The sequence below is a fragment of the Penicillium hordei genome (assembly GCF_028827395.1).
Source record: "Penicillium hordei strain IBT 12815 chromosome Unknown utg000003l_segment0_segment0, whole genome shotgun sequence".
NCBI lineage: Eukaryota > Fungi > Ascomycota > Eurotiomycetes > Eurotiales > Aspergillaceae > Penicillium > Penicillium hordei.
The window spans coordinates 4104815-4131958 of record NW_026623144.1 but is presented as its reverse complement, the minus strand read 5'-3'; the positions used below and the strand labels follow the sequence as shown (position 1 = coordinate 4131958).

General features: G+C 49.8%; 11 protein-coding genes across 11 annotated transcripts; 5 read left to right on the top strand and 6 right to left on the bottom strand.

Moving 5' to 3' along the window:
- Positions 1-214: 214 nt before the first annotated feature.
- Positions 215-1265, top strand: N7537_006784 (putative mitochondrial dicarboxylate carrier protein; the record flags this gene model as incomplete). The annotated part of the gene is made up of 2 exons (XM_056897841.1): positions 215-1155; positions 1217-1265. The coding sequence occupies 2 exons, from the start codon at positions 215-217 to the stop codon at positions 1263-1265; spliced, it is 990 nt and encodes a 329-aa protein (XP_056753626.1).
- A 1352-nt stretch (positions 1266-2617) lies between these two features.
- N7537_006783 (DUF895 domain membrane protein) lies at positions 2618-4391 on the bottom strand (the record flags this gene model as incomplete). The annotated part of the gene is made up of 4 exons (XM_056897840.1): positions 2618-2927; positions 2991-3619; positions 3703-4017; positions 4155-4391. The coding sequence occupies 4 exons, from the start codon at positions 4389-4391 to the stop codon at positions 2618-2620; spliced, it is 1491 nt and encodes a 496-aa protein (XP_056753625.1).
- Positions 4392-5381: 990 nt separating this feature from the next.
- On the bottom strand, positions 5382-7363 carry N7537_006782 (SUMO ligase MMS21; the record flags this gene model as incomplete). The annotated part of the gene is made up of 2 exons (XM_056897839.1): positions 5382-6570; positions 6645-7363. The coding sequence occupies 2 exons, from the start codon at positions 7361-7363 to the stop codon at positions 5382-5384; spliced, it is 1908 nt and encodes a 635-aa protein (XP_056753624.1).
- A 1530-nt stretch (positions 7364-8893) lies between these two features.
- Positions 8894-9592, top strand: N7537_006781 (VOC family protein; the record flags this gene model as incomplete). The annotated part of the gene is made up of 1 exon (XM_056897838.1): positions 8894-9592. The coding sequence occupies one exon, from the start codon at positions 8894-8896 to the stop codon at positions 9590-9592; it is 699 nt and encodes a 232-aa protein (XP_056753623.1).
- A 252-nt stretch (positions 9593-9844) lies between these two features.
- On the bottom strand, positions 9845-11578 carry abd1 (mRNA (guanine-N7)-methyltransferase; the record flags this gene model as incomplete). The annotated part of the gene is made up of 3 exons (XM_056897837.1): positions 9845-9879; positions 9938-10104; positions 10158-11578. 3 exons carry the CDS (start codon positions 11576-11578, stop codon positions 9845-9847), a joined length of 1623 nt encoding a protein of 540 aa, XP_056753622.1.
- Positions 11579-12099: 521 nt separating this feature from the next.
- Positions 12100-13572, bottom strand: N7537_006779 (uncharacterized protein; the record flags this gene model as incomplete). The annotated part of the gene is made up of 3 exons (XM_056897836.1): positions 12100-12851; positions 12910-12993; positions 13059-13572. The coding sequence occupies 3 exons, from the start codon at positions 13570-13572 to the stop codon at positions 12100-12102; spliced, it is 1350 nt and encodes a 449-aa protein (XP_056753621.1).
- Positions 13573-13889: 317 nt separating this feature from the next.
- On the top strand, positions 13890-15472 carry cox15 (cytochrome c oxidase assembly protein cox15; the record flags this gene model as incomplete). Its single annotated transcript, XM_056897835.1, has 2 exons — positions 13890-14287; positions 14359-15472. The coding sequence occupies exons 1-2, from the start codon at positions 13911-13913 to the stop codon at positions 15470-15472; spliced, it is 1491 nt and encodes a 496-aa protein (XP_056753620.1). The 5' UTR covers positions 13890-13910.
- A 371-nt stretch (positions 15473-15843) lies between these two features.
- N7537_006777 (uncharacterized protein) lies at positions 15844-17181 on the bottom strand (the record flags this gene model as incomplete). Its single annotated transcript, XM_056897834.1, has 4 exons — positions 15844-16682; positions 16749-16791; positions 16854-16886; positions 16939-17181. 4 exons carry the CDS (start codon positions 17179-17181, stop codon positions 15844-15846), a joined length of 1158 nt encoding a protein of 385 aa, XP_056753619.1.
- Positions 17182-17746: 565 nt separating this feature from the next.
- On the bottom strand, positions 17747-19871 carry N7537_006776 (lysine--tRNA ligase KRS1; the record flags this gene model as incomplete). The annotated part of the gene is made up of 4 exons (XM_056897833.1): positions 17747-18146; positions 18280-18804; positions 18852-19585; positions 19650-19871. 4 exons carry the CDS (start codon positions 19869-19871, stop codon positions 17747-17749), a joined length of 1881 nt encoding a protein of 626 aa, XP_056753618.1.
- A 1681-nt stretch (positions 19872-21552) lies between these two features.
- On the top strand, positions 21553-24198 carry N7537_006775 (putative dynamin GTPase; the record flags this gene model as incomplete). The annotated part of the gene is made up of 4 exons (XM_056897832.1): positions 21553-21604; positions 21667-23759; positions 23809-23950; positions 24014-24198. The coding sequence occupies 4 exons, from the start codon at positions 21553-21555 to the stop codon at positions 24196-24198; spliced, it is 2472 nt and encodes an 823-aa protein (XP_056753617.1).
- A 1433-nt stretch (positions 24199-25631) lies between these two features.
- Positions 25632-27134, top strand: N7537_006774 (mannose-1-phosphate guanylyltransferase; the record flags this gene model as incomplete). The annotated part of the gene is made up of 4 exons (XM_056897831.1): positions 25632-25694; positions 25745-25801; positions 25876-27051; positions 27108-27134. The coding sequence occupies 4 exons, from the start codon at positions 25632-25634 to the stop codon at positions 27132-27134; spliced, it is 1323 nt and encodes a 440-aa protein (XP_056753616.1).
- Between the last annotated feature and the right edge of the window lie 10 nt (positions 27135-27144).

Sequence of the window (27144 nt, the reverse complement as noted above, 5' to 3'; positions counted from 1 at the left end):
TGCCTGAATCTTTCATATAAAACTACGTCATCGGTAAGTACCATGGTCCAAGGAACCCGTGGACAGCCCCCGTGGCTTCTAAATCCACCAAAGAGCTACTGCTAACCTTCTGAAAAGGTTTTTCTTGTTAGTGCATCTCCCGTGTTTTATTCACCTTCCACGCCTATACGTCGTCTATTATATTGACCGACATCTAGGATCTTCATACTTCACTATGGCATCCACTATTAAGGACGGTGCCAGCACTGCTGCTGTCTCTGCCCAAAACGCAACCAAGACCGCCATTGATAATCCTCCCGACTTCCTGCACCACCCGTACACCCGCCACGCCCTGCCCTTCCTTAACGGCGGACTAGCCGGTATGACCGCAACCGCCGTGATCCAACCCGTCGACATGGTCAAGGTGCGTCTGCAGCTCGCCGGTGAAGGAGCCCGCACCGGTCCTCGCCCATCCGCCTTCGGCATTACTCGCGATATCATCGCCTCCGGCAAAGTCCTCGATCTCTACACCGGCTTGTCGGCAGGTATCCTACGCCAAGCCGTCTACACAACCGCACGTCTGGGATTCTTCGAGACATTCATCAAGAAGCTCAATGTCCGTGCCGAAGCCGCAGGCCAAAAAGTTACCTTCGCCGAGCGTGCTGCGGCAGGACTGACTGCCGGTGGAATCGCAGCGATGATTGGAAACCCGGCCGACTTGGCCTTGGTGCGCATGCAGTCCGACGGCCTGAAGGCCCCCGAGGCTCGCGCGAACTACCGTTCCGTCTTTGATGCTCTCGGTCGTATCACTCGCACCGAGGGTCTCGCTGCCTTGTGGGCTGGTGCTTCGCCTACAGTTGTCCGTGCCATGGCCCTCAACATGGGTCAATTGACTTTCTTCTCTGAGGCAAAACAGCAGCTTAAGCAGCATACTTCTCTCTCCGCTCAGAATCAGACGTTTGCCGCTTCTGGCATTGCTGGCTTTTTTGCTAGTTTCTTATCTCTGCCCTTCGATTTCATCAAGACCCGTCTTCAAAAGCAACAGAAGGATCCCAAGACTGGACTGGTTCCTTACAAGAGCTTGGTGGATTGTGCGCGCAAGGTTGTTAAGGAAGAGGGCTGGTTGCGGTTCTACCGTGGCTTCGGCACTTACTACGTCCGGATCGCTCCTCATGCGTTAGTTCCCCCCACTATTTTACCCCAACTTCTGATTTTCCCCACTGACTCGGATCCGCAGGATGGTCACCCTCATCGTGGCTGATTATCTCAACCTACTCACCAAGTAAACTTGCTTTACCGGTTTTGAAAGCCTGAATTCTCGGGTTTCATTCTTTTACATTGCTCGATTACACGACATTGCACCGACCTGTTGCTCAGTTGCGCGATTTTATATTTCTCACCACACCACAAAGTCTATCAATAGACACAATCTGCTATCTTTAACATGGGAAGTGCAGCGTCCGGAGGAAGACAGCCAATCCAAATCCTGAGACACTTTATACCCGCCAGGTCTGTGTGCATCGCACAAACCCACCCCTCCCTACAATGACAAATTACCCATGGTATATTTGGTTCCTGGACATTCGGAAAACATGGCCGGCGAAGGGCTCATTCCCACTTGCAATTTCTTTTTCATCCCCGGGGAAGAGAAAATGAAAACGTGTCGGAGAGAGGATACGCGGCCGACAAGTCTTTCCCGCGGAGAGTCAGCACGACAACATAATACAACGCATTGTCTTTGTCGGGTCTTTGTCAAGTCGTTGCTCATTTCCTTCTTTTGTTCTGTCTTTGCTTTTGTTGTGCTTTCGACAAGCGAATACCCCCTGGTCTTGCTGTTGTTCTTCGCCCCTGTCATACTCCACGTCATGGTCTTAGGCCACGATGTCTGCTTGAGGTAGATATGCGAGTTGGGTAGGATCTCCAGCGGATAGATAGCTTACTTGCCTATTTCTTTCTTTTTCTTTTCTTCAACAGTAAAATAGCTACTGTCTCTCTGATTCATGTGGGGTTGCATTCTCCAAGAGTTATCAGGACGTTTCCAGTGAAGGAACAATATGACTCATCTCAATATTTGATTATGGCCAATCCCTGTCTCTGTTGGACAACGCATTTGGGACAGATTGCATAGATGCCACGAACTGTCCACGGGTATGGCGGCCTATCCGCTCTAGGTATGTAGGCTTGAATTGAAAAGAAGATCTGAACTTGAATATGAAGATCGAGCTTCCGGCGATGGCTCCAAGCCATGACCTTTTTACAAATAGGATAAATCGTAGACATAAATAAGTCTTGCCATTATTTATGTGAATGTATTCCATACACGGCGAAGCAACAAGCAGGGCCCTGCGGAATAGAAAACGAGAAGGAAAGACATGCTATCGTGAGTGTGAAACAATTCACCATTAAAATCGACTTCGTAAAAATAGAGGCCCAAAGTGCACCACCGGCGATATGCTCGCCAGATGGCCGGGGAATCACAAGCGGGTGACATAAAAAAATAAAAACCAGGCAGTCGACGACCAAGACGTGCACTTCCAGATCCACCCCAGAACAAGACGCCCATCGCAAGAACGACAAGAAGAAAAGATATCGCATTCCATCCCATTCCCCATTCCCTTGGAGTTCATATTAGTTCAGATTAGATCTTATCATCGCCAACACGCTTGGACTCGATAGTCCCAGGCGGCAGGACATCCTCAAGCGTCTCGCCTGTGCCCTCAAGCTCCTCCTCAACAGGAACAGAGTCCTTGATCTTGAAGAAGACGACAGGAACGGCGATGAGGATCGAGCCGCACAGCAGACCGAAGTTCGACGCGTATTCGTTCATGTAGGGTAGCTTCCTTTCGTCCAACGACCACATCACGGCTGCGCCGGCGGATTGAAGACCCTTGTAGAAACCTGCCAAGTTGGCGAGCTTGCGACCGGAGTTACCGAGGGCGCCCATGATCCTAGAAGAGAGAAAGAACTTCAGTCACGAGGCATGGAAGGGAAGAAAACGAAGTAAGTCTTACCAGTAGACAATACCCTGCCAGGCGGCATCGTACATGCCGTAGAAGAAGTAGAGGAACATAGGGCCAACGTAGCCCTTGGTAGTCCAATCCCAGCCCTTGAAATTCGTGGTCTTGGGGTCCACATCCTCACGGGTGTACCTCACCTGCCAGGCGTAGCCACCGCCCCAAATAACCACCGTGAGCACAAACAGTCCGGTCAAGGCTGCCTTGGCACGAATAGAGCGACGAACGCGCTCGGTATCAAGCAGAGGACCCATGATAACAGCAGCCACGATCTGCGCAAACCAGTACAGGAATCCGTTCAGTGCCTTGGTGCGAGTGTTGAAGTAAGCGCCGTTAATAGCATTCTGCTGATATGTGTAGAACCAATTGGAGGACCAGAACATGGGGAACAGGAGTATGATCCATGGTTCCGAGCGAACTGTGTCCCACAATCCGACGATCTCGGACTTCCACGAGGGGTGCTTCATGAGGATGACGCGGGAGCCGTCGGGACGCACGACTTTGTCTGCGTCGCAGAGACACAGGGCAAGACATGCGCCTGCAAACATGAGGACGATAAAAGCGATGTAGGTGCCATCACCGACGGTCTTGTTCTCCGTGACATGGATGTTTTGGCCCAAAGGGATCTTTGAATTGCCTTGTTAGTCGTTGTTGGATGGTGTAGCCAATTGGGAGTGCAGGGCCAGGTAAGGGGCTAGGCTTGTCTTACCAAACTACCGATACAGGCGCCGACATTGAAAATACCCCAGAACCAGGCGAAGTAGCGACCCTTCTGCTGCTCAACCGGGTAGGACATCATAATGGTACCTTGCGCGGCCCAGAGCAGACCGGCGCAGACACCGAGGAAGGCGCCGGCGAAGATGTTGAAACCAGGTACATATGCATGTTCGGAGACGAGGAGACTAATGGAGTAAATGCAGTAACCGACTCCACCGAAGGAGAGGGAAAGGCGGACGCCGATACGGTTGACAACAGTTCCAGCGAAGAAACCCACCACGGCGAAGGTACTGTTCAACGCGATGTTCTGGTTGATTGTTAGAGCGGTGAACACCACGATATAAAATGTGACCAAATCGGAGTTTCGGAGTATTGGATTTGTGAAGAGTGGGGGCGCACGAGATAGGAAGAGAACAAAAACAAAAAGTGCCCGAGGGTGCATACCATTTTATCAGCCAAGTTGGGGTCGGACTTTCCACCGCCACCCATTCCACTTAGGGCGTTGAACATGCCTGGACAGAGGAAACAGACGAAGGCAACCATGCCCAGTTGGATGCGCGGCGAGGCATACCAGCTCGTTGAGAACTTGCCGATCTTATTGGACTTGTACATCCATCCTGCTGGTCGGGGTGTTGGGTCAGGTTCGGAAGAATATTCGACGGGAGTCTTCCGTTCATCCATTATGAATGGAGGCGGAGGCCGTAGAAGAATAGACGATTAAAATGTAAAATGCGTAGAAAATATTAAGAGGTGTGTTGGGGGAAGAGGGAAAGATGAAAAAGGAGACATGAGATCTTTAAACCAAAAAAAATAAAAATTCAAAAGATAGCCAGCTTCTCTGGTCAGCTCGTACGATGTACCCTTACCACTCCAACTTTCGAAGAGAGATATAGGCCAAGCAAACGCTAGGTCCAGATTACAATCGAGAGATAGATCAAAATAGTGTTGCAGGGTAGCATTGGTTCGGTCACGGACTGGAGCCAGATTTATGTGGCGCGCCATGAGAAAGAGGACCAGACAGAGTAGATATTGGTGGTAGATCCAATTGGACAGGGGAGCTGACTTGCGGGGTCAAGTTGATTGGGGGCCAGGCCGCTTTGATAGCAGTGTTACACCCTGATGGCACAGTTTCTTTGGACGGGTAGACCGGGTAGTCGCGTGAGACTGGGGAAGGGGATGTAGTATTGGTACAAGGTTACTATGGAACTATGGGGTCGGCTAATAAAGTTGGAGATCTGGCATTTAGAGTCACATCCCGACAAGGAAAAAAGAAAAAAGAAAAAGAGAAAGGAGAAAGAAGAACCCGTGAACGAGGAACGCTAGGCTTGAAACAGCTCTACCTTACATTGATTGGTTGGTCCATCCCGGTCCCACGAGCCAATCCGTTGGCTCAACTGCGGGGAGGGTCCACAACGGGACTAGCGTGTTCCATTCTTTCGGATTTCAAAACATGTGCTTGGCATCTGCGTGAAGTCACCATATTTAGATCTATAAGATACCCGAAATCGTACAATCTGAGCCTCTGTTCTAGGTAGTACAGATACAGTAAGCTTAAGATCTAGAAAAGACTGCAACCTTCCAATAAGTAATTTGAAACGTTTCATTGTCTCGGCTTAGTGGAAAAGAACAAGGGAAATTCATTTAAAAACGCTCGAAATGGACGGTATCATATCAATCGCTCTCATGGCTTTCAACCTCCTCATCCTCGGACCCAGTCTCGATTTTGGGCTCAATATCACTATCACTGTCGGTGTCTTCACTGTCACCGTCCTCACTGTCCTCAGTGTCCTCAGTGCCACTGGTATCCTTATTCTGCCCTTTCTCGCTCTGCACATCCACTTGTTGGATATCCCTTTGAGAGTCAACGGCTTCGTTCTGGGCTTCTTCATTCTGACCTTCAGGTTCCGGTGCGTCGACCCCCATCTCTTCGTTCTGCTCTTCCTCATTCTGCCCTTTCTCGATCTCACCCTCATCGGTCTCCACATCTTCATTCTCTGCTTCTTCGTTGGTCAGTCCATCGATCCCAACCTCTTCATTCTCACTTTCTTCATTGTCCGGTTCCTCCATTCCCACCTCTTCATTTTGTTCTTCATCGTTCTGCTCTTCCTCGTCCTCCCCTTCTGGGCTCTCCCCTTCTGCATTCTCCACATCCTCAACTTCAGCATCTTGACTCTCCGCATCATCGCTGGACTCATCCTCAGATTGAGCGGCCCGTGCAGCCTGACTGAGCGGCTCCATTTTGATGCGCTGTGAGGGAGGAGGGGCATCAACATCCATAGCATCATCATCGCTTTCCACGTCACTACCCAAGGTAATACCGGTACTTCGATCCTTCTGCTTTCTGCCATCCCCTTCAAGGTGATCATCTTCTTCCTCGCGCTCCTGGAGCTCTTGAGCACGGCGAACACGTCGTAGTAGAACGGGATCTGGCCGTAAATCATCTGCAGTCAACGGAATAGAACAAACAGGACATTTGACCACATGGACGCGGCGCTGTCCCCGACGAGATGCCGGGGGCGCAATAGTTGTCGGGCTCCGTTTGATCATATCCATAATCGCCTCCCGCTCGAAACTGTGCGGACATTTGGTGCTCGTCATGGGATCCTGGTAAGGTGTGAGAGTCAATGGGCATTTGAGAGAGATACGCTCGCGCTCAATGGCAATGTCATCGTCAGAGCCGGCCGGCGACGCGCGACGGTTCTGGTTGCGTGTACGTGCCGGTGCCCCTGATTGCGTATTCGTGTCTTCTATGTGCTCGAACCATGTAGATGAGTGGGGCAGTGGTGGGACATCGTCACCGGGGAATTTGGAGTCGTGGACCATGCGGTAGAATCCGATGTAGGAGTTATTGCTAGCATATCTAGATCCGTAGTTGTCAGTTTCTGTGCGTTCAAGTATAACAGCCACAAAAATGGCCAGGAATACATCGCATACCTCTCTGTCAAAGAAAGCTCATCCCATTTCTGAACGCCCTCCGTCAACTTATCGACAAGCTTGCGACTAGGCGGGTTCTGTGCATTGCGCTCGCGCATCTCTCTCTCCTGGGCATCTTCATAATCGCCATCGGCGGGGTCTTCGGTCCCATCGGCGTCATCGTCAGCATTGGCTCTCTGCCTTGCCCGCTGTTGACGGGTCTGTCTCACTCCCAAAGCAGCAGCGACGGTCTCGCCCTCCTCTCTTTCAATTTGACCCATCGCATCTGTCAATCCCTGGAGCTTTATTTCTGAATCGACGATCAGTCGAGTCTTCTCCTCCATCTGCGCAGTAATAGCATTGACTCGAGTCTCTGCCTCAGCAAGCCGCTGGTACTCCTCGTTGCTCTCATCGTCGACATCCTCGTCGCCTTGACGTCGGTGCGCTTCCTTCATTTTCTCGTATCGAGTCCTAGCATCACTAAGGCGCTCATTTACTTCCCCGCCTGAGTGTGTGAGTTTCTCGGTGGCATGCTGGAGGTGGGTGCGGAGGGTGCGGAGGTGTTGTGATGCGAGGAGGGCGGCAATTTGGCGCTGACTTTCTGCTGTGAGAGGGGCCACAGGAGTCTCGTATTCTGGTAGAGGTGCTGCCTCTGAGACTGAGGTGTGGGTTGCGTTTCGTCTGCGTGATTGTGCTGATTGTGGATGGGCTGAGGGCCGTCGGCTTGGTGTTGCCGACATCGTTGTGGGAGAAGAATTATTGTAGTGGGTAAATTGGTGAGGTTTAGGTTATGGGGGTTTTATACTTTGATTCGAGTACAGGGCTCCCAAGCCGTTGACAAAGAAAGTCCAAGTAACAAAGCGCATCTCGAAATCCTGACGCGAGACGCGATGACGCTAGTCCCGTTTGGGTTACATATATCCGCGATAAGCCTTATCACTGCGGAGTGGGCCTTGACATTGGAAGTATGTCGAGTAATAGTTCTTCTAATAGACACTCTCATGTTCCCATCACTTCAAGCTCTCATATCCTAGATCTACAACATAGATAATACATTTCTTTGGCCAAAAAAACACTATATCTTCAGATTGGAAGCGCGAAAAACAAGAAAAACAAGACAGCCAAACAACACTTCTAGGTAGTAGTTAGGGGTATTTATCCTCACTAAAACGAACCAATCTTGGAAATCGATGGCCAGAAGCTGCCGCTGTTCTTGATGCCCAAAATACTGTTGTACATGACCTTTACCGTTAGCATTTCTTCAACTATGTAGAGTCTCCCGTAAATCGAAGCTTTTAGGGGAATGGAAGTGACCACGTTGATTTGAAATACCTTGCTCGTGCCGCATATTCATTTACTCCTAACTGAACATAAGGCTGAAATTGCAGAGTTTCATCTATCGCTAATTACACTACACAAACCCCCTGCATGAGGCCATACTAAGAAAATACCATCGCAATATTCAAGCTACGTTGATACGCTGTACTTTGTTAGTCGAATATCACAAAATACTCTTGGTATGTGCCTCGATCTTCCCCAACGGACTACATTATGACGTTTACTTAGAACGACGAAGTCACAACGGGACGGCTTAACCATACACAACGACCTACTAGCGACAAGGGTTCCTTGATATCTAAATCTGCATAATCATGCATTTGCTCTGAAACCCATCCCAATCGGATGAAATTTGGAACTACCTTCATGCTCCAATCCAATACTCATGTCAAAGTTGCAGGTGGCTTGGCGTTCGTATACGGATCTGATTCGAGCACTGATCTGCATTTGCCGGCTATAACATCGCAACCTGATGCAGCGCTATGCCCTCTAGCGGTGTACATGCCGCTGCCAAGAGGGGTTGCTCACCTGCAGGTCTCGACTCGATAATACTCCACAACCGACCTTAAATTTCCGCAAGATGGAACACACACAATCTACTTAGACCCTGAGGCTTGGCCTTAGCCTTGGCATATCGCCAGGTCTGACCGTATAAAGCTAGCCTTGCGCGCTGCCCCCACTAAGCCCAACAGCTCATTGTTCCACTACGATGTTGATGTACGATAAACCAACAAGTCCAGTAAGGCAGAAACTATGGCGTTTTTCAAATAGCAACTTGATTTTACAAACACTATCTAAGTTCATGGCCTTTTGAGATTCCCTCCAGCTATATAAAGGATAGAAATGCCCGGGACAGTATCTCGAACCATAGCCATTTATACATTCATCCTCCCATCTAAAGACCACACCCATCAAACCCAATTACCTCAAATATGCAAATCCCAAACCTCTCTTCCACCCTCTCCTTCCTCCTCGCAATCCAAACAACCAAAGCCTGCAACCCATCCCGCCGCGACACCAACACCCCAAACCCCTTCACAATAGGCACCGACGGCCCAGCCCTGGAGGCAACAAAAGGCTTCGCTCTAAACCACATCGGCCTCTTAACCACCAACCTCCCCGCCATGAAGAACTTCTACGGCAACATCCTAGGCATGCGCAACATCTTCGACGCACAAGTAACAGCTGAGTACTCAGTAACCTACATGGGCTACTCACAAGGCGGACGAAACGGCACCGGTTTTCAAACCGGGGCAGAGATGGCGGTGGCCAAGAACAATATGTACGGGCTGCTGGAGCTGGTGCAGTTCAATGTCTCAGATGACCGGCTTATTGCGTCGACCGAACGGACTAATACTTTCGGACATGTTGGACTTGTTGTTCCCAATGTTGCCGAGGCCCAGGCGTATCTTGAAGCGCGGGGGGTGGCGATCCTTAAGAGGGTTGGTGAGGCTGTGCAGGATTTTACTGGACCTGTGCCTAATTCGATGGGGATTGGAGAGTTTGCGGGATTGCATCTTGAGGCTAAGAGAGCGCTTGTTAAGGCGCAGGGGTTGATTGGGTTTGAGATGTTTTTGATGGTTACGGATCCTGATGGGAATGTGGTGGAGATTCAGCAGCAGGATGTATAGAGGGATGAGAGAGATTTGAGGACGGTAGACTCGTGAATTGAGAAGGCTAACTGGAGTTTTGTTGAAGGGAGTGAATACGCCGGTGGCTTGAGGGTTGTAATCGTCAATTGCGATTCATGTTATATAGCTGTTTTTGGAACGTCTAGTTATTTTGACGTGTAAGGGGATGATTCGTTGGAATTGAAAATACAAGTGCTGAGCGATGAAGAGTTTACATATAGGTCATTGGAATACTCAAGTCTCCATGAGAGCCTATACCTTGTAGAAGCAGTATGCATGGTAGAAGCCTGACGAGGTCATCTGTTAGCAGCTGAGAAAAGCAATGCACATACGGGAATTACTCACTGACGGCCTCCTTCTCCTCCTCTGTCATATTCAAAGCACCAGTCGTGCGGTCTCTTACGCCCATCCGCTCACTGAGCGGACCCAGCTCGGGGTGATTCTTCTCATCCTCCCAAATTTCCAAAAATGGCTTGCGGTATTGTAGTTCCAGGTTGTAATCCTCGGTCAGGCTGAATGAAAAGTTAGTTATGCATGGTAGAAAGCGATAATGGCCGACACTCACGCTCGGAAAGCCTCCCATGGAACAACGTATTCGGGGACCTCTTCCACTGCCTCCTTCATGAAGTAACTGTACTTCCACCCGAAAGGCGGACGGAAGATTCCATCCTCGGGGGTTGCACCAGGGAACCGAACGCGGTATATATCGTTGCCCCACTGGGCCCGCTCATCCTCCTCGACTTCACCATCCTCGGGGCCTTCCGGCTCAGCCGGTTTGGCAGCCTCACGCTCCTTGCGTTCTTTGTGGAAAGTAGACACGCGGCTGGTAATGACGTCCGAGTTGGGGCAAACGCCAAGGAAACGACCGCCTTTCTTCAAGCAGCCCGCAACATTGCTGAGCATTTGGCGCGTCTTCTCCTCGGTCTCAAAGGCATAGTGAATGGCAAACATAGATGTGACAATGTCAAAGCCGCCACCGCCGTAGCGAGAGGCCATGATAGACCCACCGGGACCGGCATTGGCATCAATACCAACCCGCTGGACGATGTCGATGTCGCCCAGCCACTCGCCAAAGCAGTCTTTCGGGTAGAACTCGGCATGGAAAATCGGCTGGGGTGGTCGACGGCCTCGCTGACCACGGCCAGTGCGCATTTGATCGTACCGACCTCGCGCCTGCTCAATCGAGATATTGGCAGGGTCAAGACCGACGTAGAGGTCAACCGGCTGAGGCGCTAGCTGCCACTTGCCCAGATCGCCACCCTTCCCACACCCCAGATCCAGCACGAGAAGTTTTTGATCAACAGGGGGCGGCGGGCCTTGGCTGTCATCCGCCCAGTCCTTGCTATCTTCGAATCGTGCGACAAATGACTCGTCGGGAGAAAACTTCTGGATCAGAGTACTCTTCACCCAGTTGTTGAAGCTTCGTAGCCCCTTGATCTTGCTCTCTGTCTTCCGCCACTCACGGCCTCTCTCGGGAACCGCGTTGTAATGTTGTCGGACCACGTCAGTGACACCGCGCTGCTGGGAGTTGCGCATAGCCTCATCCTGCTCCGCACGTTCACGTTCCTCCTGTTTGCGTCGTAGAGTCTCACGGTCTACGAGCCCCTGTCGAGCTCCACCACCTGGTCTCTTTCGTTGACGCGGTGCATCGGGAGAGGGGGAGCGGCGTGGCTGTAGTGGCGATCGAGAGCGTCGGTCTTCGCGTGGTGGAGCGCCGCCAGGGCTGCGGGAGCGGTTGCGTCGTGAAAATACTGATGGCGGAGTCCGACCTCGTTTCCGGAGGGCTTGGTGTCTCTCCTGGAGTCTTCTGCGCTTGGATGCGGCGCTTGATAAATGGCTCGATCCGTCTGCCGCACTGTCTCCTTCGATGCTCCTGTGTTTTCCAGTGTCTGTTGGGGGGTGTGTGGTATTGGTGCGGGCAGGCGAGCGCGGGGTGGATCGCCCACGAGCTCCATCATGGGCTCCATCTCCATTGGGATGATCCATGGTGACGTGGGTAGAGTTGTGAAATGTTCAAAGAATGATTCGGAAGAACAATGACCGCGGAGAGCTGGCGAGGAAAGAAAGGTGTGTCTGGAAATTAGAGTAATTAACCTTAGTAGAAATATAGAAATTTAGGCTGATTTCGCAGAAATATTGCCCTCCGGAGATGTGGAAGTCAGAGTTATATCAGAGTAATGGCCAGCTGGGGGTCCGAAGAAAGTCCAATGAGCTCCGGATCTCGACCAATCAGAGCATCTCAAGGCAACCCTAATTCCCATTCATCTGTCGACGCAGGTACAGTCTTTTAAATGGATTCTTAACATTACGGCGACTAGACATGAATATGAGATAAATCTTTTCTCATCATTGCGAAGTGTCGTGTCTCGCAATGGCCATAAATTGAAGCTATCTGGGAAAAAAAAAAAAACACACAAGCCGCTGAACGATGCACTTTGACCCTCGTCATAAAACCCACGCTCCCAATTAATGTAATATTGAATAGAAAAGAAGATCAGAATGTAAGATCACTGAGGCAAGACAGCTTTCCGTTTTGGCGACTTGACCGTCAAAACCTGTCTTACTCGTCGGATTTTCGCCCACCACTCACGGTCTGCTTTCTTTTTTGCGTCCGGATTTTCTTCTTCGCCCCCAGTCTCTGTTGGTGTGCTTAGGTCGGTCCGTAATGTATCAGTGGAGGCCATGGTGCGAACTCTGCGGCGGTGTTTGACCTTTACAGCCTCCGCGACGATCTGCCACCCCGCGCGTAGTTCCGTCAACTTCTCGTTAGGCCGCCCTGTGCCGCTTTGGGCTACCTTGTCAATCCAGGGACAATACTCCATGTGCTCATCAGCCACATCAAGGGAAGTGTAGACAGTCACATCTCCATTATCTTTGGGTTTGTACATCCATAAACCCAGGCGACGGAAACACGCACCACACCCGACTAACCCGGCAGCTCCATCGGAGGCAGTATCCCAACCGAGCAATGCTAACGCCAGGGCAGCTCGATTGGCAGCTTTAGGTGTTTCTGTTGTGTTTTCGTTATCCGTGTGTGTAGGCTGAGTCTCTCCGTTGGTGGATACAGCAGCTTTCTCGGCCTCTTGGAACCATTCGTCGGGAAGTCCTTTGATAAGGACTTCAAGGTCAAGCCCTTCTGGAGTCTGAACGATATCCTCAGCTGGTAATTTATCGCCCATTTTCGAGATGTTTGTATACCGCTCGTGAAGTCCCGATAGGGCAGCATCACAATTGGTCAAAGGGAGATGTTGGATAGTGGCTAATTTAATGTTAGTCATGGGTCAAAATTTTCATAGGATCCTCTTATTCAGACTCACCATCACAGCTCTTGTTTCGCCAGGGACAGTTTTCGCCATGAGCACTGCTTAGCATTTTCGCATACTCAGCCACCAGCCTCGCGCCTGCAGAAATATACGTTAGTATATAACCTTGTTCAGCCGTTCTAGCAATCTGTTGGATTACTCACGGACTTCCTTGCGCTCCTCCACCTTCTCAATGTTGAAACCATCGAGCTCATCGATTTCATCAGGAAGCTTCACGACGACTGCGCCACCGCAATCACTCACGCAGGTGACACGCATCACATCCGTACATATCCAACCACGTTTCGCCCATTGTACTTCATTGATCGGGGATGGCTTTGAAGTCCATCGGTCGACACGGCGGAAGGTCTCTAAGCGCTCGAGAAAACGTTCGCGGTCCCAAGGGACAAAGGTTGGGCGCTTATTCGAATTTGCGGACGCTATTCGGTGCGCCGGTCGCGAGATCTTGTGGATTGAGTTGCGCACCGCTGTGAGATCCGAACGGTCGGCATTGGCCAAACGTACTTTCTTGATCGATAAGTTGGCGGAGAGACGGTCCTGCACCGTCGTTGGCGTCGCAGTGGCTGGTATGGGCGCGCTGTCGGGCGTAAGAGGTTTGGATATTGATTCGAGAACACGATGGAACTTGCGCTTCTTTGATTCCAAAGCGTAGGACATATTGGCGCTGCGTTGGAAGGCAAGTCAAGTGAGGCGGATCAATACAACGCGGAGAGTTGGAGCTGCGGCGATCATAACGCTTGAGGTGTCTCCGCCTCAGGCATCAACATTGATATTGGATCCATACATGGATACTCACGGTCAGTTCTAAATAAAAACGATATAGATGTCGGTATTCTCTCAATTATCAATTTAATTCTACTGTTAACTGTTGTGTATTGTTGACAGGGCTATTCCACTCCGACAAATGCTCCACTGCTGATTGGCCGAGATATTCCGCGAGATCGTACAATCCCCGAACTTCAGCAACTTTCTTCTTTCACTCATCCGCCTTAACCATGGCTTCTGTGGGGAGCTCTCTGTCGCTATGGCGGGGTGTTGCGCCTCGTTTGGCAAAGGACTTTTTCACATCCCAATGCCTCCCAAGTCAGGGCTACGCAGCCAAATCAATCCGCCAATTCGGTGCCCTTCAGTTCCGTCAACCCACCAAGATTCAATCGAACCTTCTGAACAATAAGAAATTCTTCTCCTCCAGTCTCAATCGTTCAAATACTGCACCGGCCGTTGCAGAGGCGGTCGAAGGGGGCTCCGCAAAAGCCAAATCGAGTTTCCCCAAAATTAGTGACAAAGCCGTTGCATACTGGCTTCTAGGCAGCGCGGCCAGTGTTTTTGGAATTGTGGTATTCGGTGGTTTGACACGTTTGACAGAATCAGGGTACGTGGACCGGACTGCTGGGTCTTCAAGAAAAATTAGCCTCGGATGCTGACGGGATACATTTTTGGCAGATTGAGTATCACCGAATGGCGACCTGTTACCGGCTCCCTTCCCCCAATGAACGCGGAACACTGGGAGGATGAGTTCTCAAAGTACCGCGCCTCACCCGAATTTCAATTGCTTAACCCGAACATGACCCTATCTGAGTTCAAGTCGATCTACTATATGGAATGGATTCACCGGCTCTGGGGCCGATTCGTCGGAATCTCGTTTGTGCTGCCTGCAGTCTACTTCGTCGCTCGAAAGAAGGTCTCCACGCCCATGGCGTTGCGTCTCTTCGGAATTGCTGGTCTTATTGGTTTCCAGGGTTTCCTTGGCTGGTGGATGGTCAAGTCTGGCCTGAAGGATGATCTCTTTGCCCCGGGCAGTCACCCCCGAGTGAGCCAATACCGTCTGACTGCTCACTTGGGTGCTGCTTTCGCCTGCTACGTTGCGATGTTGTGGAACGGTCTTGCCATTTTGCGGTCTAACCGGTTGATGGCCGACCCAGTTGCTGGAATCAACCAGTTGAATGCGCTGCGCGACCCGAAGCTGGCCTTCTTCCGCCGCTCAGTCGCCGGTATTGCTCTCTTGGTCTTCACAACTGTCATTTCCGGTGGCCTCGTCGCTGGTCTTGATGCTGGTCTTATCTACAACGAATTTCCATGGATGGGTAAAGGACTGGCACCTCCAAAGGAGGAGCTTTTCGATGCCCGCTACTCTCGCCACGAGGACCGTTCCGATCTTTGGTGGCGCAACATGCTTGAGAATCCTTCTCTTGTTCAGCTTGACCACCGCGCCCTCGCAGTGACCACCTTCACCGTCATTTGCGGATTGATGGCTTACACCCGCGGCTCGCCCACCATGAAGCGCTTCCTGCCCGCACCTGCTAGAAAGGGTGTCCACGGCGTGTTTGCGTTTGCTTGTTGCCAAGTCGGACTCGGTATTACTACTCTTCTCTACCTCGTTCCCACCCCGCTTGCTTCCGCCCACCAGGCTGGTAGCTTGTTCCTCCTGACCTGGGTTATGATCTTGGGCAGCCGAGTCTGGCATCCGTCGCGTACGGCCAAGCTGCTGCAGATGGCTGCGAAGGCTCGCTCCCAGCAGCTTTCTAGCACTGCTGCCTCTGCTGTGAAGAGAGTCTAATTACATTGCCTCTCGAGTGTATGAATATGTCGGCCAAGGTTGATTGTGTTAATCAAACGCCTTGGCAATTGATACCATCTCCATTCATCTGTTGACTCGCGCGATTCTCGAGTCTTATTGTATAACTAGCATACCTACTCATTTATTGTAAAAACAAATTTTGAACTAAAATGAAGTTATTGGTTGATATCCTAATGTGCCAATCCGCTTATTTTTTGTTTTGTTTTTTTCGTCTTCTTTCTCGCCCTGCATACTTCTTTGTCCTCATCTTCCATATCTCCACACTTGCCTTCCACCGTTTTCTTACATTCAGCCTCCGGATCTCAGTGATAATTTCTTGCTCTCGCCTGGCTCGTCAAATCCGCACCAACTTACTCCGCCATCTTCGTAGAAGGTCTCGCAGCACGCGCAGGATTGCGACGTGTTATGATGTATCCAACAGGCAGACCGTCCTCGCCAATAGGGATATCAGTCTCATCCTGAGGCCACTCATCTCCAGCAATGGACAAGGTCATATCAGAATCAGTAGACAAAGCATCAACCTGCTGCTGCAGGACTCGGCGAGGTGCATGAACCACTCTCTGTCCACCTGCACTACCTCTCAGAATGCCGGTAGCACTGGTAGTTCCAGTTGCGTTGCCAAAAGCTCCAAGATCCAGCAGGGTTTGCGCAGCCCTAACATCAGCAATGGACTCGGAAGACCGATGTTCTTGGGCCCTATCCATAGGTGCCAAAGACACCGGCATATCACCGCCGCCCTCGGGGACATGAGTAGCTCCGAAGGAAGCATGAGTTCGGTCTCCGTTTCGGTCGGTCAGACACTTGCGGCAGATTTGCCAGCCGCAGTTTTGGCAGCGAGACATGCCGTTCTTGTTGCGCTTGTTGCATACATCGCACTTTGCGGTGTGGGCTGCTACTTCTGAGAAGTGAACGCCGACTCGTCGTCTCTGGACTCGATGGTTTGCGGTTGCGTCGCGGTTAATCCTTTGGCGGCTGACTTGCTTGTTCGGTGGTACCTGATTTGTTGGGATTCGTCGAGGCGCGCTGGGGGAGGTCTTCTCCGTGGTTGATGCCACCAGGATGCTTGGAGATAGCCGCTCGCGGATCGTTGTCTGCGCAGAGCTAAGAGTCGACTGCGTGGGGGTTGGGGACACCTGAATTTGCTGGGGTTCCTTTAGGCGTATAGGGAGTTGAGGGGTGGTATTCATCTCTATAGGATGGGCTTGTAAGCTGCACTTTTGGCCTGAGATGTAGGTTGTTATTCTCTCTTTCTTACCCCCCTCCACGTTCACATTGACTTGAAGAGCCCCCGCAGATACCTGTTGTTAAGTCAGCTATGTATGTTCCTCTCTTTCTCGTATATCTGCCATTCTATACGGACGTCTTGGTAAGTAAATCCGGGCTCCCGAAAAGCCTAACCAGATGTTAGAATGAATATCTCAAGGGAGAGACGGATAGATACAAACATTCTGGCTAGGGTCAGGTGGGACAAGCCATCCATTAGCTGGATAGGGTGGGTACGGGTTGGGAATGGTATTGATCTTCTGCGGCGAAGACAAGGAACTGTTGTCTGTTCCATCGTACATATTGCTAGAAAGATGCGAGTTCGGCTGTTTGCGCCTGTTGGCTTCGACGGACTCGTCGAGCTCTCGAAAAGATGGAAGACTCAGGTCTGGGATGCGAGGGAGAGGCATGGTATGATGACCCATGATTGTAAAAGAGCTGTGCTCGATGGTACTTGATGATAGTTGAAATATTGCTTTGACCGAAAATAAAAAAGAAAGAGGATGGGGATGTACGAAATGGAAATGGAAATGGATGGTGTAGATAAAAGGCTTGGGGTTGATGATGGTTCTCAGATGCAAGTTGTACTGGGCATTGTTATATACAGTCTCATGGGTTCGGATGACGCCTAGGGTTTAAGGAGAGGGCCGATTAAGGGTAAGCAAACAGATCGGAACCCTCGAAAACACAACTACGCTTACTTGATTAAATTGAGTATCTGGTCAATCTCTGGTCAATCTAATTAGGATTAACTATTTGGGAGTCCATGGCCTGCCTTCTAGCGAGATGAGGGTATCTACTTTACCTTATATCAACCGATCTTGAATCAAATACAACCAATAATTGTTTGAAAACTGGCGGTATCGCCTCGATGTTTTTGAGAACCTATTTTACTTGCTGCATTTATCATGAAACAGAGAATTGCATGCAAACCCCAACGCATACCAAATCAATAGCATCAACCTCTTCTGTTCGGGCAATCATGTCGTTTCATTCATTTGTGGGCTGTATATTCATCGTCAGTGATATCGGCTCGTGGAAATTTGCTGATATTAATAACATACGAATTCCTTCCTCGGGACTGGGCTCGATGCCAACGACTTCAGCAGCAGACTTGGGTTCGGCAGCGGTCTTGTCATCCTTCATCATGGGGAAGGTCAACACCTCCTTGATGCTGTAGTTGTCGGTAAGGAACATGACCAGGCGGTCAATACCCATACCCCAGCCACCAGTCGGGGGCAGACCGTACTCGAGGGATTGACAGAAAGTCTCATCAACCATCTGAGCCTCGTCGTCACCCTGGGCCTTTTGGTTGGCCTGCTCTTCAAAGCGCATACGCTGGTCGAAGGGATCGTTCAACTCAGTGTAAGCATTTGTGATCTCCTTGGTGCTATAATTTGGTTAGCGAAAATTTCTTGAACGCTAATTGGCTAATTCGGGGCAGACCAAATTTGGACCAATTTGGAATTGGGAAATTTGGAAAGAACAGCAGACTTTGAACTGTGACTTGGGTAAGTACTTACCAAACGAAGGCCTCGAAACGCTCGCAAAGACCAACATGCTCGCGGTGTTTCTTTGCCAGTGGCGACATCATTTGGGGGTGACCAGTGATGAAAGTGGGATTGATGCAAGTGTTCTCGATGAACTCGCCAACCAGCTTGTCAAGCATACGCGCATTGGTCTGAGGAGCCGAGCAATCCACCTTCATCTTCTTCAAAATGCGCTTGAGGAATTCGTTGGTCTCCTGAGTGTGAAGCTGGTCACCAGCAGGGAACTTCTCGCCACATGCCTCCTCCAAAGCAGGCATCATCTCCACTCGCCGCCATGGTGCCTTCCAGTTCACATTGTATGTTTCGCCGGACTGGGTGTGGAATACTGTCTCATAACCACCAGTGATTTGCTTGACCAGACCGGAAACGAGGTCCTCGGTCAAATCCATAAGGTCGTACACATCCGCATACGCCTGATAAAACTCGCAGGTGGTGAATTCGGGGTTGTGAGTGAGGTCAATACCCTCATTGCGGAAGCAACGGTTAATCTCATATACACTTCTCGAATTAGTCCGGGTCGATATAGAATAAAAAAATTAACATACCGTTCCATTCCGCCTACAATCAGCATCTTTAGGTAGAGCTCAGGAGCGACTCGCATAAAGAGGTCCATGTTGTGTTCATTGTGGTGGGTAATGAAGGGTTTGGCGGTAGCACCGCCAGCAATAGCGTTCATCATAGGAGTCTCAACCTCAGTGAAGTCACGGCTATCGAAGTATTGGCGGATGTAGGAGACAATCTTAGCCCGAGTGCGGAAGATTTCACGTGATCGCTCATTCATGATAAGATCCAGGTAGCGCTGACGGAAACGCTGCTCTTTATCCTGGAATCCGTAGTGTTCGGAAGGAATAGCGTGCAGGCAAGGGGTCAAAAGAATAACCTCGGTAGCGAAGATGGAAAGTTCACCGTCGTCGCGGTTCTTAGGGTTGGTCCGACCAGGGAAACCCACGATGCCCACAATATCACCTCTACGAAGCAGCTCATGCTGCTCCTCGAAAGGCTTTCCAGTCGCGAATTGTGCTTGGCACATTACCTGGACCTTCACACCCTCCGCGCGGATGTCGTAGAAGTTCAGCTTGTTGCCGGACGAACGCTTAGTGTAGATACGGCCACCAATGCGAACGGTGACATCGGGCTTCTGTTCGCCCTTCTGGAGGCCCTCATAGTCCTTAAGGAACTTTCGGAGGTCAGTGTCAACGTGGAATTTGTGCGGGTAGGGGTCCGGCTGCTTAGTTTCGCGCAGGGTATTGATTTTCTTGCTCCGAATCTCAAAGTATTGCTGGAATGGCACATTAATTAGCTTCGCATGACCCAAAAATTAATGCTGGAGCAAGGTAACTAACGTTAGGGGTCAAATTGGACTCGTCTTCCTCGGCGGATGATTTCTTTTCAGCCTTGGGCTTAGGGGGAGCAGCGGCCTCCTTCTCCTTCTTCTTGGCGTCCTTCTCACGCTGCTTCTGGCGTCTCTTCAATTCCGTCTTGGATACCTTTTCGCCGGTGACATCGTCGAGAAGAAGGTTGGCAATGGAGGCTGTGGCCTCTTGAACAGGGTTGGAGTCCGCCATGATGTGTGGTTACAGAGAACAAAAAGTGGGATGGTGGGATGGTGGGATGTGGATGGAATTTTTGGGCGGGATCGGCATGAGATGTGATTGGACGATTGCGGGGGGTCTTCCAACTTTCATGACTCATTCTTAAATTGACCCGACTCGTTCACGAAGGCACTGAAATACCTACATATTAACTACATATGTAAATACCGTTTCTATTGAAAACTTATGTCCTATTACCTGGACTCTACTTGTCTCGTATTGTCGAGCATAGTTCGCGGATACACCATTGGAATTTAGGGTTTAGGGCACGGGTATATATATCTACTTCCAACGTTGTAGTGACTGTTATGTTCAACAAGACGAAGCGTTGGTAGGGCATCCACTGCCAGAAAGTAGTCTTTGGTTATTTGTCAGGGCATCAGGTCTACAGTTGGGTTAGCTTAGCTTACTCAATATCCAGACGTACATACTTTCCTATTATGGAGTAAAGTGCTCTAGTACGACTAGTAGATAGCCCTGGTTAGCTCAGAGCACCCTTGTTAAAATCTAAGCAAACAAAAGCACAGAATACATGATATTAATGAACTAAGATGGCTACTATGGCAGGAGGTTTCCAGAGCTAGTAGTTGCTTATATTTAGGGCATGAACCGGTGCTGACATGCCAACTTGGGTGCCCAGATGTTGCAGATGTCACAGATTCAGTGGCCCGTGGAGGCCATTTACGGAATGATTTGGTGACGATTATCATAACATACTATGAGGTAGTTAGGTATCCGAGCAATTATGTAACCCATCCTATTTTGGAAATATAACCACAGCTCATGTCCCCTTGTCTTGAACCTTAGGCCAGTTTCGAGCTGAGGAAATTTGAAGAGAATAGGGAGCTTATAAGATACGTTATAAGGTTCTGGTTTACGACCCGTTGTAGTCACTATGTTACAGAGAGTTTATCGCTAGCTTTACTTTTGTCGAGAGGATATACTTCTGCATTTTGGTGTGCGCTTGTCGTGATTCCTAATTTATTCCCCATGCATTCCTTGCCTGGCGAACTGCAGATGCTTCTTCTTGTTAGATTCGGTTATAAGGATCTATATAAATTCAAATTGTAGAAACCCGGAGCGAGAAGAAGGGCGATATGCGCCTGCTGAAATACGGTCTACCAGCACCTTGTCGACTACCTTCCGTCTCTTCTTTTACCTGTCGTTTAGGGGAGAACCTCTTGCATCCTTTCTTTTTTCTGTCATTTATCATTCTCTAGCTATCCGAAATCATTTTGCTTGCTTTTTCCTCTACCACTCTTCTCTCCCTGTCATTATCACGCGCCTACCCTTGTTCTTCATCATCTTCCTTCGTTCACCCAGCTCCTCGACCTCAATCTCGCCTGTCTCCTCCTAACTGCCGACACCAGTTTATTTATTTCTATTTGCAAACTTCGCCTCTTGGCTCTTTCTTTTGCCTCTGGTACACCTCATCATCTGCAGTGGTTTTCGCTCTTTCGGCCAACTTGGTCTTGAGAATCACGCTTGTCTCTGATTTGCGTCCACCTTCATATCCTCTGCCTTTGTCATCTGTTCCTCTTAGTACGTCTCAATTTACCTTCCGCTACTGCCAGTGACCTTGGCCACCACTCCTTGTCTCCTGTCTTCCCGGTCTTACGGCTAACGAGAATTCCCCCAGACTTGATCCTTCATCATGTCAGGCCTGTATGACCGAGTTCCGAAATCGGAACCCAGCCCAGCAATTTGTGAGTCCAGTCTCTCTTAACAAAGACAGTCTTCTCGCTAACTGGTCGCCTCATTTCTATAGCTGGTTTGGCTGTTCCAGTTCCAGTGTCTCATGGCCTACCTGACATCACTCCAGCCCACCCAATTCCCGGTGCCACCCTTGATAATCTCACGATGGACATGAAGAATTTGGTAAAAAAGATCCAAGACCTCAGTCACTTAGGAATTGAAGACAGCAAAATTATGCTTCCAAAGATATGTGTTGTCGGTGACCAGAGCACCGGAAAAAGCTCCCTTATCGAGGGTATTTCCGAGATCAAGGTGCCCAGATCCGAAGGAACCTGCACGCGGTGCCCCCTTGAGATCAATATCTCTGAAAGCGAAGACACCTGGAAATGCGTGATCCACTTGTCACGCCGCTACATCTTCGATCCCTCGAAGCGGATGAAGATGCCGAAGAAGTCAGAGCCACTGGGACCATGGATTGCCCTTGGTGGGCAAGATGATGAACATTTTATCACCTTGGATAACAAAAAGGATGTCAAAGGGGCTATCCTGTGCGCACAGTTAGCAATTTTGAATCCTAGCACAAATTCACAGGATTTTCTTCCCGGATCGACCGACATGGAACAGACGCCTCAGGTTAAGTTTTCTCCGAATGCCGTCCGCTTGGACATCTCCGGCTCTGGTCTTCCAAATCTATCCTTCTACGATCTGCCTGGAGTGATAAGCCAGACCGAACAGGATAATGAACGTTACCTGGTGAATCTGGTCGAGAATCTGGTCAAGGATTATGTTTCTCAGGAGCATTGCATTGTGCTCCTCACACTGCCCATGACAGGGGATGCAACAAATTCCAGTGCTGCTCGTCTCGTCCGGGACATCAAGGGCGCAAAAGAACGTACCCTTGGAGTCCTGACCAAGCCTGATCTCCGTCCTCGCGACGAAGCATTTCACCAATGGCACGAGATTTTAGATGGAACCAAGTTCAAGCTTGGCCACGGTTACTATGTCATTCGAAACAATTCGGATCCACTGGTCAGCCATATGCAGGCGAGGAAGGAGGAAGAGATGTTTTTCGGCTCTTCAATGTGGACAAGAGACCTCGCCGAATTCGAGGACCGCTTTGGGATCGGACGGCTCCAAACGGCATTGTCTGACCTTTTGATGCGCCAGATCTTAGGTTCTTTGCCGTCGATCATTGCCCAGATCGATGAAAAGTCGAAAGCTATCGATGAAGAACTGCAAACATTGCCGAATCCTCCTACTGAAGATGTGCAGCGTATCCTTTGGGGCAAAACCTCGGATCTTGAACGGAAGATTCATGAGCTATTTGATGGAACACCTAGTATCGAGCATAGTCCTTCCCAACGAAAGCCGCTGCAAGAGCAGTGGAACAAAATTGTTATGGACCTTCAGACCGCACTCGCAAAGACACGCCCCGTCTTGGACGTTGCTGCGCAGAAGGACAACGAAGACTTGGCAGAAATTGTGGATTCCGACTGTGAAATGAAGATCGTCGGTATCAATATGTCAACACCAAAGAAACGAAAGTCGCCCACGAGTGCTACTTCCATATCAGAGCCATCAACTCCGAGAAGAACTGTGTACAGCACCTCCCACTTTGAAGGATCGAAGTCTACCCGAATCACTCTGCAGCAGCTCACAGAACTCAAGATTCGCTCCAACACGGTTGGTGTGCCAAATCAGCTTGATCCCCGGGCAATTGAAAATCTGAATAAAAGAAGTGTTGAACATTGGGGAAAGCTCATGGAGATTTTCCTAAAGGCTACCCATAACCTTGTTCACGGCATGTTGATTGAAGCCCTTGAGGAAGAGTTCGCCCAATATCACCAGACTGGGCTGTATCAGGAACTCAGCAGAATCTTGAAGGAATTCATGAGCAAGCTCCGCCATGCTCATCTTCATATCGCCAAAGATTATTGCAAGTCCGAGCGTGAGATACCGTTCACAATGGCCCAAGGTCAACATCAAGTTCTCATGCAACAGGCTTCGAACTCTCTCAGAGCTCGTCGACTCAATGCTCGTGCCAGTTGCTGGCTTAAAATTCGTGGCCACGATATGACTGACGAAAGAATTTCCGAAAAGATCAAGAAGATTCAACCAGAGCAAATTGGTCCTGATAGATACTCTCAAGAACTTGAGATGATGGCCGTAAGTCCTCTAGAGGATATTTCCTGAAATTTACTAATTGCAATAATAGAGCTCGCTGGCCTACTACGATATCGCGTCTTCTCGTTTCCTAGACGTCCTATGCCAGTCCACTCACATGAAGTTGTTCCGGGCTTGCCGTGCAAGCCTTGTCAATACTCTTCGTGACGACCTGGAGATTTTCGGTGATAACGGTGAGCATGCACATTATATGTGTCCAGTATGACGCTGAGAAATGTTGCTAACAGGGTTCTTAGGTCGTGCCCGATGTCTTGACCTTATGACGGAGGATCCCGAACGCCAGCATCGCCGTGCTCAGTTATTGAAAGAGCGTGAAAAGTTCAGCAAAGCTCAAGAATGGTTGGACTCTGTCCGAGATTCGGATGTCGAAATGGAGGATTCCGATCAAACTGCTCTTGCAGACATCAAAGAGGATTGGTGATTTCCAAAATTGTCGTCTCCTGTTGTCTTCACGATTTTACTACTTACACTGATGTTGATTGACCCAAATGTGGGCTTGAAGTGGCTGTTCTCAGGGAGTGCCTGTGTACTTCAATAATGTTTCGACTATGATGGAGGGATGGAGATATGAACCGGTTGGAAAAATGTAAAAACACATGAATAGCAAAACAAAATACAAAAAAAGGAAATTGTTCAGATTGACATCAAGTGACAACGATCTATATACATCAGCAGGTGGTTCGGTTCATATATATCGCCAATATCAAAGAAATTTCGGGTCTTTGAATGACAGGGATCTGAGAAATAATTTGTAATAGAGATTGGCTATAATTATGCATTCTAACATATTTTTCCATAGTTTACGAAACCGGAGAATATCTCTCTAAGAACTAGACTTCTGTGGACTCTGAAAAGATCTATCATGTGGCTTTTAAGGCTCTCTTTACCCTGTCCCTGTATACCTTACCAACGTCTAGCCCTACTCGAAACCGGGTACTTGGTGATGGACTATATTGGAAACTCCGAAGTTCAAACGGCGTTTTTGAGGAGGAAGAAAAGCGGTTTTCCCCTATCAACAATGACCATTCTTATAGGACAAATCTTATGAGAAATGGTTTGCAAATCGGAAACTTTTGTTATTTCCATGCTTTGGACAGCCCACAGAGTCTGTTCAACCTTTTCTCTCAACATATATACCCCCTTTTTGCACTTCCCACTCATTCAAAGGATAATTTTGCACGGGTTATATCAGACTTCTGGGCTCCCTTAGCTGCCAAGCTCCAAGATAAGGAGTACGAAAGGTCGCTTTGTCAAAGGTTGAGGATGCAGTTGTTAGTGACGAAGATGGGGATTCGGAGCATTAAGAGGAGTTTGGATGGCTATAACTTGACAACAATCTTGTATCGTAAATGGATAATTCGCGGACAGAAAATGCATCCCTTTGGAAGTTCCACTCTTACGTGGGAGTTTGATGAGCAGTTAAAAGCCTCTATGGTCTATGCTTAAATATACATGAGGGTGAAGTGTAGTCTACAAGAATGAATATGATGTGCTCTTACCCTTGATAAGCCCTAACTGCCGGGTACGTTGTATAGGACCACACCGCCAATGGAGGGCACGTCATTGCAGTTATCAGATCCCAGTACTCCACAACTGCTGAGATAGTCAGATATTGTTAAAAATAGCTCTCAGCAAGGGGTAGATATCTTCTAGTATAATCAAACAAAAAATCTACTTAGATATCACATAAATTCCATAAACCAACGAAGCATTGAAAATGTGAGACCGAAAGGAGTAAAATGTTGTCAGGTGCCCCACCGAAAGCGTCGTCTTGGCGTTTTTTGGGAGCTTCGGGGTCTCTCTGGCCTTTTGAGTTCTTGTGACTCTAGTCTTCACATCTCTTTGCATACCGTCATGCTTAATATACCAATGCGTGAAAATCACAACACTCAGGCTTCCACCAAGGCCGTGATCTTGGTGAGTAACAGAATCATCGCGATAAACAATAACTGACACTTTGTCCACAGGTCGGAGGCCCCTCTAGAGGTACTCGGTTCCGCCCATTGTCCCTCGATGTGCCCAAGGTATGCATCTGCATCTCATTTGATCGTCCATATGGATATGCGCTGGACACAAATTGACACTGCGATTCCCATAGCCCCTATTCGAAGTCGCCGGCCACCCCATAATCCACCACTGCCTGAAGGCGGTGGCTAAGGTCCCCGATGTACGCGAAGTGATGTTGGTCGGATACTATGATGAGAGCGTATTCCGGGATTTTATCAAGGATGCCTCGAAGGAATACCCCCAGCTCCGCATCCTCTACCTGCGGGAGTACACAGCGTTGGGCACCGCAGGTGGGCTGTACCACTTCCGTGATGCGATCCTCAAGGGTAAGCCCGAGCGTCTGCTTGTGCTGAACGCCGATGTCTGCTGCTCATTCCCGCTGGGCGAGATGATGCGACTATTCGAAGAGAAGGACGCCGAGGCTGTGATCCTGGGTACACGGGTGTCGAACGACACGGCAACGAACTTCGGCTGCATCGTATCCGACTCCCACACCAAGCGTGTACTGCACTACGTCGAGAAGCCCGAGTCACACATCTCCAACCTGATCAATTGCGGTGTCTACCTCTTCGCTACAGAGTGTATCTTCCCCGCCATCCGTAGCGCTATCAAGCGCCGCACCACCCGCCCCCGCCTCCTCTCGTACCCCTCCTCCGATAACCTGGAGTCCTCCTTCGTCGCCACCGGAGTCGACGAGGACGCCGAGAAGAGCGAGGTCCTCCGTCTGGAGCAAGACATCCTCTCCGATCTGGCTGACAGCAACCGCTTCTTCGTCCACGAAACCAAGGACTTCTGGCGCCAGATCAAGTCCGCCGGCTCTGCCGTGCCTGCCAACGCACTATACCTCCAAAAGGCATTCCAGGCCGAGTCCCCTGAACTCACGGCCCCCTCTGCCACCATCGTGCCTCCGGTCTACATCCACCCCACTGCCTCCGTTGACCCCACCGCCAAGCTCGGTCCTAACGTCTCGATCGGCCCACGTGTCGTCGTCGGCGCCGGTGCCCGTGTCAAGGACTCGATCGTCCTTGAGGACTCCGAGATCCGCCACGACGCTTGCGTCATGCACTCTATTATCGGCTGGAGCAGCCGTGTCGGTGCCTGGGCTCGCGTGGAGGGCACTCCCATCCCCGTGGGCAGCCACTCCACCAGCATTGTCAAGCAGGGTATCAAGGTGCAGAGCATCACCATTCTTGGCAAGGAGTGTGGTGTAGGCGACGAGGTCCGCGTGCAGAACTGCGTGTGTCTTCCTTACAAGGAGCTTAAGCGGGTATGTTATTATTTCTTATTTCTTTTCTATAAGCCGTTGACTAACAATATCTCTAGGATGTGTCCAATGAAGTCATTATGTAAACTGAACTTT